The sequence below is a fragment of the Rhipicephalus microplus genome, chromosome 1 (genome assembly GCF_043290135.1).
Source record: "Rhipicephalus microplus isolate Deutch F79 chromosome 1, USDA_Rmic, whole genome shotgun sequence".
Classification (NCBI taxonomy): Eukaryota; Metazoa; Arthropoda; class Arachnida; order Ixodida; family Ixodidae; genus Rhipicephalus; species Rhipicephalus microplus.
This window is the reverse complement of record NC_134700.1, coordinates 31,478,022-31,492,518: the sequence shown is the minus strand read 5'-3', so window position 1 is coordinate 31,492,518 and position 14,497 is coordinate 31,478,022. Positions and strand designations below refer to the sequence as shown.

General features: G+C 46.9%; 2 protein-coding genes across 21 annotated transcripts in view; one reads left to right on the top strand and one right to left on the bottom strand.

Annotated features, from left to right (window-relative positions):
• The window catches only part of LOC119178032 (uncharacterized), a 653,511-nt gene that overhangs the window by 56,690 nt on the left and 582,324 nt on the right, over positions 1-14,497 (bottom strand). The window lies entirely within an intron of this gene.
• LOC142814474 (uncharacterized) overlaps positions 1-14,497 on the top strand; it is an 84,781-nt gene that overhangs the window by 62,476 nt on the left and 7,808 nt on the right. For 3 of the 5 annotated variants that reach the window (XM_075893448.1, XM_075893373.1, XM_075893498.1), the window contains 3 exons: positions 582-839; positions 3,364-3,429; positions 11,664-11,726. In XM_075893448.1, the coding sequence (XP_075749563.1) occupies positions 732-839; positions 3,364-3,429; positions 11,664-11,726 (237 nt within the window). In that variant the 5' untranslated portion in view covers positions 582-731. Of the gene's footprint in view, positions 1-518; positions 840-3,363; positions 3,430-11,663; positions 11,727-14,497 lie in introns of those variants that run through there. The other 2 variants (XM_075893257.1, XM_075893314.1) reach the window with 2 other exon arrangements.

The following is a 14,497-nucleotide window of genomic DNA, read 5'->3' as shown; positions in this document are numbered from 1 at the left end:
TGCCGATAGATAGCTCGCGCAGTGAGAGCAATGTAGTTTCGCTAAATTTGTTAAATAAGCAATTGCGCATGCGTAAAGTGCCTAATTTTTTCGCTATGCAATGCTACATTGAGTACTTCACAATTGTGCAATGTGGCGTCTTGTCAACAGGGTAGGCACCAGTTTTTATTATCAGTTATGAGCACATATTATAGGTAATATGTATTTAGGTGATGGACCTAGAAAATATATCAAGCTTGCTACATTTATTGTTAGAGCTGAGTTACACAGTTACTACAGCTAGAATTTGTTGTCGCAGGTAATGACCGGTCGTTTTGTTCTCGCGCTATAACTATCGTCATACCATACCAACTAGCCCAAGTTACCACACTTCAACGGTCGCTTCGTTCCCCGGAAGACACTTGAACGCCCTTCGCGAAAGCATTCAAACGAGTCAAAATAAACCTATTGAGAAAGAGTGTGTCGGTCTGCAGTGGCTTGAAATATTTACAGCAAAAGGAAACAGTCCGGGACACATCAGTGGGCAAGGTGAAAACGCTAGGCGCAGATCACTGACCATGCGTCTCGTTTTTCTTGTTCAGGCTTTGTTCCTGACATCCACTCCCTACTTTGATGCGTCCGTATTCAAGCCGTTTCCAGCAGTGACATCATGCGACATCGACGGCAAGGCTGTATGGCTCCTTCCAACGCTTTTTGACGCAAGAAGCAAAAGTCACGGGTTCCTGACGTCAATGGGACCAGCACCTATAAAGAAGGCATCGCAGGACGAACTTTCCAGTGGGCACGGCGAAAACGTTTGGCGCAGATCACTGTCCATGCGTCTCGTTTTTCTTGTTCAGGTTAGTGAATATAGCACAATACGCAGTGACGAGACATACCTGATTTCATTGCTGTGCCCACGTGTGTGCTTGAGTATTGCTTATGATTGTTTATTTTCATGCAAGCTTTTACTTTGTGCTGATGTCGAAGAGAATCCGGCCCCTCTGTCGAGGAAATGTTTCAATCGTTAGTGATTGGCCAGCAGCAAATAGGAGAATACATTGCTTCCTTGAAAGAGCGACTTGAATCCACAGATAAGCTGTCAAGCCTTTAAACAGTGTCTAAGCAACTTGGAATTTAACATGGGTAAATTAAAAGCAAGAAATTGGGAACACAAGGGATTAAGTACGGCTGTGGATGCAGTGCAGAAATCACTCAAAGGTCAACAGGAAAAACTTGTCGATCTAGAAAACCGCAGTCGCCGCTCGAATTAGATTGTTTTTTTTTTTGAATTCCGGACGAGCCGAATGAAACTGAGGTGAAGCTACGAGATAACGTTGTTCACGGCATCTTTAGTGACAAACTAGGTAAAAATTGTACAACTGTGACGCGAATTCACCGACTTGGAAAAGCACACTCAGGAAGGCCGGTCATTGCGCTCATTCAGAGTTACTCTGAAAAAGAAGCACTGCTAAAGAACGCACGTAAGCTAAAGGGAACAGGCATATCAATGACTATTGTGCAGACCCATTGCGCAGGCGCCGACTTCTGTGGAGCAGTACACAAGACGAAAAAGCAAGCGGTAAGAAAATTAAGCTTGTTCATGATAAGATTCGCATTGACGGTGCTGTCTACTTTTGGGATGACTCACACAATATACGGGAAGAAATTCCAAAGAAACAGGCAAAATTTGAGACACGAACGCGACATACATAATAGCAGCCAGAGTATCAGCAGTTGCGACTGCTTTCGCTAAATGCCCAAAGTATTGTCAACAAAATAGAAAAAAACTGCATGATACCTTGCTGGCATAGGATCCTCATGCGTGCGTTATTTGTGAAACTTGGTTGCACGACGGGGTGCGTGATGATGAAATGGTTTCACCAAACCATCAATTGTTTAGAAAAGATAGATATGCCCGAGGTGGTGGTGTTGCAGTCATTGCAAAAAAATAGTGTTGATGTAAGAGTGCTAGATGAGATTGAGAAACATGAAAGTTTATTTTTGAGTGTCACTGTTCGAAGCGTGCAATTCATATTATGTTCTGTGCGTCGAGTCCCAAATGCTGATAATCAGTACATGCAGAAGTTATATGATCACACTTTGAAGTGTAAAGGAAAAACCTAATAATTACCGGTGATTTTAATCTCCCACAAATAGATTGGTATCATTGGAGATATGGACATTGCCTGTCCGGTGACTGACTCATTGATATTCTGCTAAACATGAATCTCCATCAAGTTGTACATGCACCTACCCGTTGGGGCAATATTCTCGACTTGTTATTTGTTAGTGACGTTTTCAGCGAAGGAGTTGTTGAAATTGAGAATGGCATTTCTGATCATCAGTTGATTTCCTTCACGTTACTTATGAGTGCGAGTACTGTACGGTTACCCAGTGAAAAAACGGAAGTTAGAGGTAATCATAAAGCGGATGATGAATCTATTATTGATTATTTAGACTTGCACTTAAATATTGTTGACAGCGATGTAGAGCTTTCTTGGCAAGTGTTTACGGGTACCAATACTTATTGTATTGACAAATTTATTCCTTTCAAGAGCGTTGAAAAACTCTTGTCCAACCCTTGGTTAAGCAGAGACATTATCTAAACTAGGCGCAGACTTAAGAGAATGAAAAAGAAACATAAATCCAAGAGTTCAATGGTCATAGAATTAAAAAAAATATTTTGCTGGCTAAAGTGGAAAAGGCGCGGGATAGATTTTTCAATCATAACCTTCCTGATTTTATTACAAACTCTCCCTAAACATTTTGGCGCTACCTAGGCCAGTCAAAAAAGCCGCACAAAAAGTAAATATTTATGGTAAAATTATAGAAGGCCCCCAAGAAGTTGTAGAACATTTCAATGATTACTTCTGGAGTGTGTTTTCTGAATGAGACTGTTATCAACTAAGCAATGCAAGACCTTGCCGTCGTTCTGTCATGCTTGCTCACTTCTTGGAGTACAGAACTTGGTTGGTAATGTCATTCAGCGAAAATGTCTGTTTAATAAATAAGAAAAAAGAGAAAACGTTTGAAGCAACAGCCAAGTTTCTTCAGCAACTCGTGTCAATTCTGCGCCATTGTGCGCACACATCAATCAGTTCTTCAACTTTTATGAGTACAAAAGAAATAATAGCTTCCCTGTACTCAAGAAAGGCATTAAAGATGCGATGATTTATTGGAATGGGTGCTGTCCAGCCGACTTGAGGAAGTGTACCCGCACTATCGACAGCTGCAATAATTTACTTTCCTCGGAAGGCGAAACGCTTTCAAGAGGACTTGTTTTGGGGCGAGTTTGTGCTTAGTGGGTGCAGATGACTGAGGCGCCAAAACATTCCGTGAAACGGGAAGAGTTCTTTATTCTCTTCTCCCCCCCCCTTTCAGGAAATCTTCGTTGCGCCTCAGTCATCTGGACCAAGAAACGCTTTCATTCTTGGGTTTTCTGAAAAGGTAACTGCAGAAGCATTCAATAGTTCCGAGAAAACTTTTAGTGCACTTGTAGTTACGTTCCATCGCTTAAATAATTGAGGAAAACTGCTTTTTCACAGAACCCGTCATAATGCAGCCGAACAGTAAAAAACGTGTTATGATGTTCAAGAAGCCCGTTCTCGAGTTTAACGCTTCAATATTTCACGGCGATATGCTTGTGGGTCAACTTATTTATCATTAAAGGTCGCGCTTCATTTTCATAAAGCTCGCGATTCAGCTGAACTTCCTAAATTAGTTGTTAACCTTTGTAAATGAATACAATGTGTGGAGTTTAAATGATTTTTTTTTAAATCCACGAAAATCCCATAAGAATAATGCTTATTTGTGCTGTGTTGCAATGAAAGCAAAACCATTTATGAACTGCTGTACTTGCTGCAGTTATTGTTGAGCTCTCATCGAGGCTACCACTTTTCGATGGCTCAGCCTTCACGCTTGTTGTCCTATTTAACAGACGGGGCAGCACTCACAAAGCTGTGTAGCGCGAGCTCATCAACCATGCGGGTTTTGTTCGCCAAGAATGTGAGTGTTATAGAAGTGGTTCTCGTTACGAATCAACCGCATACAGGTAAAATCTCGCGAAGTGATAACAGTCTTGCGTACACTCACCTCCCACGCGATATCCCAGTCGTCGCGTAGCATTTTGATAGCGTAGCAGTTCATTCTAGTAGCGGATCACTTTTACCACAGCGCAAGGAGGATTCAGTGTACCACAAGAGACAGCATCCACAACCATGCAACGACAACACATCCACAACACACCACTACACCAACGAGAGTTAGCTTGCCGAAAACACCACGCCAAGCATTAATGCAGCTTGAGCACAAGCACCTTTTTTGAGGATGGAGGCTTACACGTTCGCTTCAAATTATGCTATACAAACAATAATACTTCGCTTTTTCCGTAGTTGTCACGACCATTTACACAAAATCAAACTCTTCGCAGCTCATTTCTTAAGGAAACTATTTGCTTACACGCATGCTGACCATTCCTTCGAGGCTGCCACTGTGCCGGCAAGTTCCGTGGGAGTAAGCGTTGCTCCGCATGGTCTAACAGTTCCTCCCTCTTGAGGCACGCAAATAAATGCGTCAATTCTACCCCTCATCTACAATTTAACGCTCTTTAGATACTTATAACAGATGATCTGACGTATTCACAGCTGCGACGCGCAGCGCGACGTGGTTTTATTGCTTTTAGGGATGAAGCTTCTTATAGCAGTCCTTCCATCAGCCTGACTACGCTCACTGCAAGAAAAAGGCCTCTCCCATGTAAACTATTCGCTGTCCTTGAAATGCAGAGGCTTGCCTCTGTTACACATGTCAACGCTAGCCTTGATAATAATCAGTCAAAAAGGTAATTGTAGGCTGACGAGCTCGCGAGTCGTATCGTTCAAATTTGAATCAAGCCCAGAGTTAGGGCTGGTTGCGAAACTTTATCGTGGTCCTATAAGGTGCGTGTCAGCTCGCAGCGGGGGACTCCCACGTCGGGACCGTTAGGCCAAGCCTATCGGCCGCTCCGTGGGCCTGCTGGATGGCCCGAAGTTGGTCGGCCAGGAGGCACCTGCGTAGAGCCGCCTCCCACCTGACCGATGTACTGTTGGGGTTAGTGTACATTGCCTTGCACTCCTAGAGCATGTGCGCCAATGTGGATACATCCCCACATGCGGGGAAGCGTCATTGGGGAACACGTCAGGATAAATAGCGTGAAGAGATCTCAGGTTAGGGTACGTGTCGGTCTGCAGTAGTCTGAGCGTAAGGGCTTGTGGCCTATTAGGTTTTGGATGAGGGAGTGGATATAGTCTTCGCGCGAGGTAAAAATGTTTTGTTATTTCGTTGCACGTGGCAGGCGCGTCCCTGTTTTCCGCGACCCCATTGGCCCCGAATCGTCGCCCGAAACCAGCGTGGTCGGTTAACGCGTGCGCGGTCTTGTGGGCATACTCATTGAGGTTGGGGGAGCACCTTGGACTTGTCCAACACGTGCAGAAAACCAGATCAGTGTGTGGTGCTTGATAGCATCGCGGCCACCACTCTGGAACACGCGTAAGGCTTTCTTGGAGATTACACTGCGCTCGAAAGCGTGAATGGCTGACCTAGAGTCACTATAGAAGACCTCCCTTTGACCTGCCAGGATGGCTAGGGCGATGGCCACTCGCTCGGCAATCGTGTCAGTGTGAACCGATGCGCAGTTGGTGATTTGCTGTTTGGAGTTGACGATAACTGCGGAGAACGCGCGGCTCCCATGGTACGCTGCCGCGTCGACGAAGCTGACACCGTGCCCCTCACTGTGAATTTAATTGAAAAGAGTGGCAGCTCTAGCCCGTCACCTACCACGATTGTGCTCGGGATGGACATTCCTCGGTATCGGTGCCACAGTGATGAGGTCGCGAATCTCACGGGGCATCTATCTCATCTTCTCGTCCACTTCAGCCGGAGAGTGACCGGGCTCTCGGAGTATATGTCTGCCGGTCTTGGAGCTAAAAAGGCGCGCGAGCTGGGCCTGTTCCGGCACTTCGGCAATCTCCTCCAACGTGTTGTGCACTCCGAGCTAGAGCAGGCGCTCGGTGCGCGTCCTGATAGGGGTACTGAGGGCCCGCTTGGTAATCTTCCTGAGCAAGACGTTGATCTTGACACGCTGAGCACGCTGCCCATTGTGCATGGCCGCGACATATGAAAAGTGTCAGAGCACAAAGGCATGGACCAGGCGGATTAGGTTGTCTTCTTTGAGGCCTTGGTAGCGGTTGGCCACCCGCCGAACCAGCCGAACCGCATTATTCGTCTTGGCAGCGAGCTTGAGTATAGTCTTGCCGTTGGAACCATTGGACTCAGTGGTCATGACGAGGACACGAATGGAGTCAACTCTGGGTATTGCGCCGCCATCTCCAGTGTAGAGCTTGATATCACTCTTCGAGATCGGCTGCCTGTTTTGGGGCTTTGGCTCTCGCCTAGTTGGTTGGTGAAGGAGGAGCTCTGACTTGTTTAGAGAACACCTCAGGCCTGGGGGACGGAGGTAATCTTCCGTGGTGTCTATGGCCTCCTGCAGGGAGCGTTCGACTTGCCTGTCGCTGCCACCTGTGCACCAAATGGTAATATCGTCCACGTAAATTCTGTGGTTAATGCCTTCGATACATGAGAGCCTCTTGTACAATTCGACCATGACAAGGTTGGACAGGGTGGGCGATATCACTTACCCCTGTGGCGTGCCGTGCGAGCCCAGCTCAATTTCCTCGGAGACGAGGTCTCCCATTTTGAGGGTGGCTCTCCTACGGGTCAAGAACGATTTGAAAGATTCGTAGAATTTGACTCCAAGGCCGACCCCAGCAATCGACCGCAGCCCCATCGTGGTGGTCTAGTCGCTAAGGTACTCGGCTGCTGACCCGCCAGTCGCGGGATCGAATGCCGGCTGCGGCTGCATTTCCCATGGAGGCGGAAACGTTGTAGGCCCGTGTGCTCAGATTTGGGTGTACATCAATGAACCCCAGGTGGTCGAAATTTCCGGAGCCCTCCACTACGGCGTCTCTCATAATCATATTGTGGTTTAGGGACGTTAAACCCCACAAATCAATCAGTATGCCTTCGACCGCAACACGAAAGAGTGAGTAACATTGTCGAAGGCTTTCTCAAAGTCGAGGCCGAGAATGGCGCGCGTGTCTCGTGTGTTGCAGTCGATGACTTGGTGTTTGAGCAGCTTCATAGCGTCTTGCGTCGAAAGCTTGGCCCGAAAATCAATGATAGTGTGTGAGTAGATCCCATCCTCTTCCAGGTACCGAGTCAACCTATTTAGTACCACATACTCGGCTACCTTTCTCACGCAGGATGTGAGCGAAATGGAGCGCAGGTTGCCCAAGTTGGGTGGCCTCCCCGGCTTGGGAATGAGCACGGTGCGTGCGACCTTCAACGGGTCGGGGACCTCGCCAGTCTTCCATGCCTCGTTGATGACTTCAGCGAGGTAGTCAATTTACCGGTCGTCCAGGTTGCGCAGGGTCTTATTAGTTATGCCATCGGTACCCACGGCAGATCTTGCATTGAGCCCGCGGAGCACCTACCGAACCTCTTCGTGGCATATCTCGGCGTTCAGTTCATTGTTGGCCGGTCCCGAGTACTCGAGGTACGTTTTTGCGGGGTTCGACTTGACAGGGAGGTACTTCTGCACCAGCAGCTTCAAAACCTCCTCTCCTTAAGAGGACTGCTTGGCTTCGTGCATGGCTCGCACTAGTACATTCCCCTAGTTGGTTTTAGTGTTAGTCTCGCTGAGCAGGTGCTTCAGCAGGTTCCATGTCTTGTCATTACGCATCTGGCCGTCTACCAAGTTGCACACCTCGTCGCACTGCTGCTTGGAGAGGACGCGGTAGTGCTCCTCGATGGTCTTGTTTAGTTTGGAGATTTTTTTTTGCCCGACCTGCAATGGAAGCGCTGACCTTTACAGTGGGCGAAAAGTGACTGCTGGGCCTCGAGCAGGTGAGCAAAGCGGCTCTCCATTTTTTCAACCGGAAGGTCAGTACTAATATTCTTCGTGGTACTTATGAAGTCCTCTCGGAGGTGGCTAATTCACGGCTCGAGGCTTCGCCTGGTTGCCAGTAGAGGTCAGTCGTTGCGGACTTTGCGAAACTTGTTCAAGTTTGTCCAAGCAAACTGCCATGCCCTCTTTCGCACTACTAAGAACTGCGTCACCAGGATTTTATGGTTGCTACTTAAGTCAATGTTCGAGTTGGCCCACTGTACATCGGGGAGATTCTTGACGAAGGTATAGTCGGAAGTCGAGTCTCTGCAGTATGAGGTGCCCAACCGAGTTGGAAAGGCCTTGTTGGTGATTAGAGTAAGGTCTATGTCAGTCGCGTTTTGCCACAGTTCCACGCCTTTGCTGGTATTGTACGGTTAGCCCCAAGTGTTGTGCGGAGCATAAACCGCCCGCCACAACCAGGGGGTCGGCACCCACCGGGTTGACTGCATTCTTTTTGAGGGCCCTGAAGCGCTGTCGTCGGTCCTAAAGGCTACTATACTCGGTGAGAAAAAATGATGCTGCTTCGGTCCGAGCTGCGTGGCAGAATCTCGGTCATGACATATTCGGCGCTGCTGATGGTCATATTGAGGTCGTGAGAGATGTGTGTGAGCTTGTTACTGACTAAGGGGCAGGCGCCCTGGCCATCAGAATAACGCGAGATGGGCTGGTAACCAGTCAGTGTTACGTTTGGGATTAATGTTTCCTGAAGCAGAATGACGAGGGGTTCTTCGCTAGAGGATCGATTGTACTGCTGCAAGGACGCCTTTTTACTGGAGAAGCCCCTGCAGTTCGATTGCCAAATGAGAAACGTCTCACTTGGCCATTTGGGTACTTTTGTGGGCTGGTGCTGCCCTCGGGTGGGCTAAGAATAGCGTGGACAATGGGGCCCGTAGCGCTGAGCTTGGGTTGTATGACGGCAGTTGAGGTCAGTGTAGGTTTCACTACGCTTTCTAAAAAGGACTCTACCTTGGATACTCGGTCGGTTTGTGCGGCCAGGGTGATCTGCAGTTGGGCGAAATTCTCCCCGAGCTCATTGATGCTTTCACTGAGCACGGAAAGCATGTCTGGAAGCTCAGACGTGACTCGAATCGCTACACCTTCCTCTTTGTAGGTGACGGCCCTCTTCTTGAGAGTACTTTTAATCTCACTGCTGCTGTCGCAGGATTCAGTGCTGTGCACTTTCATGGGTAGGGGCATTGTATCGGTGACGCAGGCGGCGGCGGGTTGCGGTGGTGGGTTTCTCGCGTCCTTAATCTCAGCAATTTCGGGCATAAGCCTGTTTATGGTTTCCATCATCGCAGCGTTTTTGCGCTTTAGCTGGGGAATTTCGCGCACGCTCTCCGCGTGCTCTGGGAGTGAACCCGACAGTACCTCAGCTGGCCCTCCTCGGACCGTGTCAGCCCAGGTTATAGAGCCCGACATCTTGCTTCTCGCTGACACCCCTCTAGGCTGCTGTTGACGCCTGGTAGACCTGGATCGAGACCTGGAGCGGCTCCCGGACTTATAGCGCCACGCTCCTCCTCGGGACCGGGAGCAGCTCCTGAACCGGGAACTGCCCCTGGAATGCGACCGAGAACGTCGCCTGGAACGGCCCCAGAACCGCGTGACTGCTGGAAGTCCTGCCCATCCATGGGAGGTGATGGTGGTGTCGTGGCTTGGCCTTGATCGGTGGCGCGAGACTTTTTCCAGCGCCTTCGTCGCACGGCATACGGGATCTGGAATTTTCGCCTACAGTCCTTGTCAGCCGTGAGGTGCTGCCGACTGCACAGCCTGCCCTTGGGGGTACACTTGTGTTGTGAGTCAGGATTTGAAGCCCCACAGCCCCGACTAACGACGTCACCTGGGTTGGGACACACATCAGCACGGTGACCAAACCAACCACAAGCGCAGAAAATGTCTATTTTCTTGCGATAAAGGGAACATTGCACGAGGGGGGCCGTAGCGTACAAAGTTTGGCACTTCATTACCGTCGAAGGTGACGATTACCGTACCGGTGCTACCTACGCACTTGGCTGCCAGGGCGAGCGTATTTCTTTCCTTTACGATCTTGTTGTCAGTATCATTAGGGCCGTTGACGAGTGGAATACCTCGGATCACGCCCTTGCACGTGGAATGAGGGCAGCTTCGTAGGCACTGACCTCGTATTTTCGGCCTATGACGACGATATGCCGGACTTTGACGTAGTGGTTGGCATTTTCCCTTCTACGTGTGCTGACAACCATAATATTCTGCTGCTCGTTGAGGCATAGCATGTCACCGGGTAAATCTTCGGCACAGATGCTTGTGGTCGCCAGGATTGCATCAGCCACCACGGTGCAGCCGGTCTTAACAATATTGAGGCCCCCCGCGGGGCCTAAGTACGATCTTGGCATCCTTCCTGGAGAGCTGGGGCATCTGGCCCGCGCGAATGATCCTAGCCTTGATGTTATTTCCACCGTTGCGGCCTCGCGGAGCCTCGGTCGATGTCGACTTCGTCTCGTTGAGAGTAGCACCATTAGGATTAGCGCCTGCCAAGCGCGCGCCAGCTCTTTTGGCACCTGCAGACTGCCAACCGCGGTGTTCTGTCACCTCTTCGGGGGTTATGTCCTCCCCCAGCACCTGATATTCTATTTTTCTGGAAATAAGCCCTGAAAAGAGCGAAAAGGGCACCCGGAAACGGCGACGCGATTGGCATCGCACCGGCGTGGGCTTACCTCGTTAGGCTTAGCCCAAACGGCGACTGGCTCCGGAGAAAAAGAAACGTTCCAAAACGTCAAAATAGTCCACTCACGCAGCAGGTTTTGGCACCAAATAATCCTGGAACTTTCACTAATGCACAAACAAAGCTGAACGCGCACTCGAAAATTTCACTTGAAGATCATTGTAGAAAGCAGGCGCCGCTCGAACATCGTATGAACAACACAGATGCCGCACCGCGTCTCTAGAGTCTGGGTGAGCAATATTTTGTCAAGTCTGAGCACGCGTAAGTGTGGTTAAGAAATTTACGAAAAGTAGGTTTGAGTGGTTCAACGAAAATTTTTTACTATTCTCAGCCCTAGTGAGCCGTCATTACGACTGCAGACTCGCGTAAAATTATGCATACCTTTACCCTATTATTATCTCACATTCTTTTTACGAGTTCTGTGCCTTCAGTGAGTTTGATGAACAAAGTTGGTCAGTATTCACAAATATATCACGTAGTTATCTACTACCCCCTGTTACTAATGTTGTGCTTTTTTAAGACACGTAGAGCAGGCGCATAGCCAGGGAGTGGCACACCAGGCACGTCCCCCCCCCTGAATTTTCTTTGGCTATGGCATAGATAGCAAAAAAGCCTGCGCCCCCCCGAATACAGGATACGCACTTTATGGAGAGTGTTCAGAAAATTCAAAGAAATATGAGATGAGACTAAGGTTGATTTATTATTACAAGGCTCACTGCGCTCTAGGTTTTCTTTTTTTGACCTCTGGTTGCAAATTATTGCACTTTTACTGCTTCTTTGCATGTATCGTTATTGCCTAGAATACTATAGATCGCACTAGTTGATATCTACTACAAGCAACTAAATAAATATTGATGTGGTCTTATTATGTCTGGCTGTTGGTTAATACTAATTGTCGTACAGCGGCAGTTCAAGCTTGCAAGTAATGACATTGCTTAAGATTGCAAGTATTGACATTGCTTCAGTACACAGGGTTATCCCTGTTGTATTTTCTTTCAGTCCACGTCTGATGATGACATCAACGGGGCACCTCTGCACATGCTCGAGAATGCTTCTAGGACAGTAAGTATGCATTTAGCACCACATCAACTTTAGATTGAGATGCGAACATCTTGCCTATATGCGAGACTTGCCGGTTGTTCAACACGCTTGTGAACACAAAAAGAAAAGCTGCCTCTGTCACACATCATGTGAGGACTAGTGTTTACTTAATGTGCAGAAAGAACAGCATTAAGATAGACTTACAAGATGAAGTTTGTTAGATAAAATTTGTTGGAATGATCAAACTAAATCATGTGAAGTTGTGTATTGAACAAACTTTACGAGTTTGCTCTACACTGTTCTTTTTGCCACGCAGTCTATGTCCAACACTCACACCGAGGAAGCAATGAATCACCTGCGTGTAGCTGCTATGGTAGACGTTAGTGCAGAAATAGCACTGCAAAACGGCTTTACGTTTACGATGGTGATATAAAAACATGGGACCTGTTCTGTAAAGAATCAGTATGAAAATATTGAAGGTGAGGCACAGGCCTTGTGTGCCACCCACTGGCTAGACCAATGAATTGGGGTGAAACTGCCACCGTGACAGGTTGTGGCATGACATCACCCAGTCGTGTTCGTAAAATGAGCTCTTCTCAAAACAAAACTTCACACAATACGACCACAATTCAGACAAAGTGTAGCCATCACTGATCATTGAACTACTTACTGCTCTTGAAGTAGAGAGACCTGCCTCTGTTACTAATGTGAACTCTAGTCTTTAAAAAATCACGAGAACATGAAGAAATTTATGCTTGACAAATGGTAGTTTTCATTTTTTACATAAATATGTTCATTACGTTTTCTGTAAACAGAACTGTTTCTAGAATAATTGGTTTCCTACCTGGATTCTCTCAGCAAACAGAACTGTACAGCTGAACACATTTTCTGGTGCCATAAAGTTATCTTTATGGAGAGTCGACAGTATTATTGAGCGCAGCTGCTTACACAACATGTCTACTTTAACCATGTGGGGTAATGCGAAACCCCCTGAAGAACCAGTCGTAATTAAAACCATGCAAGATAATATGTATTGCTCTCACAATAACTTGCAGAAATGCCATGAATCAGTAGTATGGTTATGTTTATTTCTCTGAGGAACGTGAATCAGCGATGGGAAAAATACAGGCTAAAAAAACAGTAGTCACCAGTGATTTCATTGCTGAAATGGACCAAAAACATTGAAATGAACAAGCTGCAGGTGATTACCACACTCATTTTGAATGGTAGAGAAGAGCAATCGGTGGAACTTGCAAAAGGAGTGGCTGATGCATTATGAAGACAGCACGCTTGCAGGAAACATGAAATGGTCACTGAAAACTGCTGATGGCAGGGTGGAATAGAATATATAATATGCACGGACCACAGCATAGTGCGATTTATAGAAAGCTTTGAGTAAATATATGTAGTGAACACAGCGTGGTAAGGGGCAAAATGAGACTAAAGTTAAAAATAGGGCAACGTGTCGCTTGTACAAAACAAGCTGATTTTATCATAACACACAAAGCACAGAACTTCACACAGCAGCTTCGTGGCAAGTTCAATCAATCGAATGTCGGCAAAAAACACAATGCACGAGATATCGTGGTAGAAAATTGAAATCAAAATAAGTACTTGACGAACCACTTAGAAAGACATCAAGCATATTCTAACAAGAGACTAGGTAACTTGTCATATACTGCCGAGGTATGGGGATATCCCTCATAGACTTAAAAAAAAGCATTTCATGAGGCAATAGAATCTTCAAGTTTCTAGGGCGGATCGGCATTGTTAGAGAATACGAGCTGTTAATTGGGCTTAACACGCTCTTGACGACCATGATACTCTCAAATCTACAAAGTGTGCACTGTGCTATTGACGTGTTTTTTGCTAGCCATCTCACCCAGTTTGAATCTCACCCGTGACTTAGATTGAGGAGGAAGTGTTCGCTGTCGTACTTGAGGATATCACAGTAAGTATGCAAATATTACGGCATATCGGGGGCTTGCGACAGCCATTACTTCACATTCACCTCACCCTAATGATGCCCTTTTACAGCTTGATTCACTGTGTAAATCACAAAATTTGTATATAGTAGTTTTTTGCAGTGTAAATTCGTTAGTATACTTCAAATGTTGGCACCAACATGTCATGATGCATGCAGGTGTTGTAGGTGGCCATTTATTTCAACTTTTTAAAATTTAGCTTGCAGATATTATGTACGAATTTTATGTTACTCTTTGTAGCGCACGGGTTCAAATAGCTGCCTGTTTCCTGCCCTAAGTTCTAAGCAGAATTCATGAATTTCAGCATGTTCTTCAGCTTCTGCTGCTAGACATTGCCATGCAAAGTAACCCTGGTTCTATAAAAAAAGCATTGAAATGAACACACAAATTGTGCTATGAAACATTTGTGAACAAGAGGCATGCTGGAGGCAGCGTTGACGAATAATTTGGCTTCTTCATGTTGTGGCCTCGTAGATAAGTCTACTTCTCTTAAAGTGGGATCTGACAACACTGTGTGGCACAAAAGTTTCATCGCTTCGATCCTGCATTTAACTCCGATAATCCACCTTTTTCAAACAAATGATGCTGTCTAATAAAACTTTCAGCAATAATAATAAAGAAAACGTAGGGCAACCTCCCCACTAGTGGTGCAAAGGCAGAAGCTGAACCGTGGAAATGATGGCATTCCCCACTCTGTTTCCCTCCTTACCCTAATAAGTTGTCCCTGCCCTCACTTCCTATTCTACCCTAGTGTGTTTATGGTCTACTAACCACTTGCCTTAATATTGTGTCTATGTAAGCTTGAAT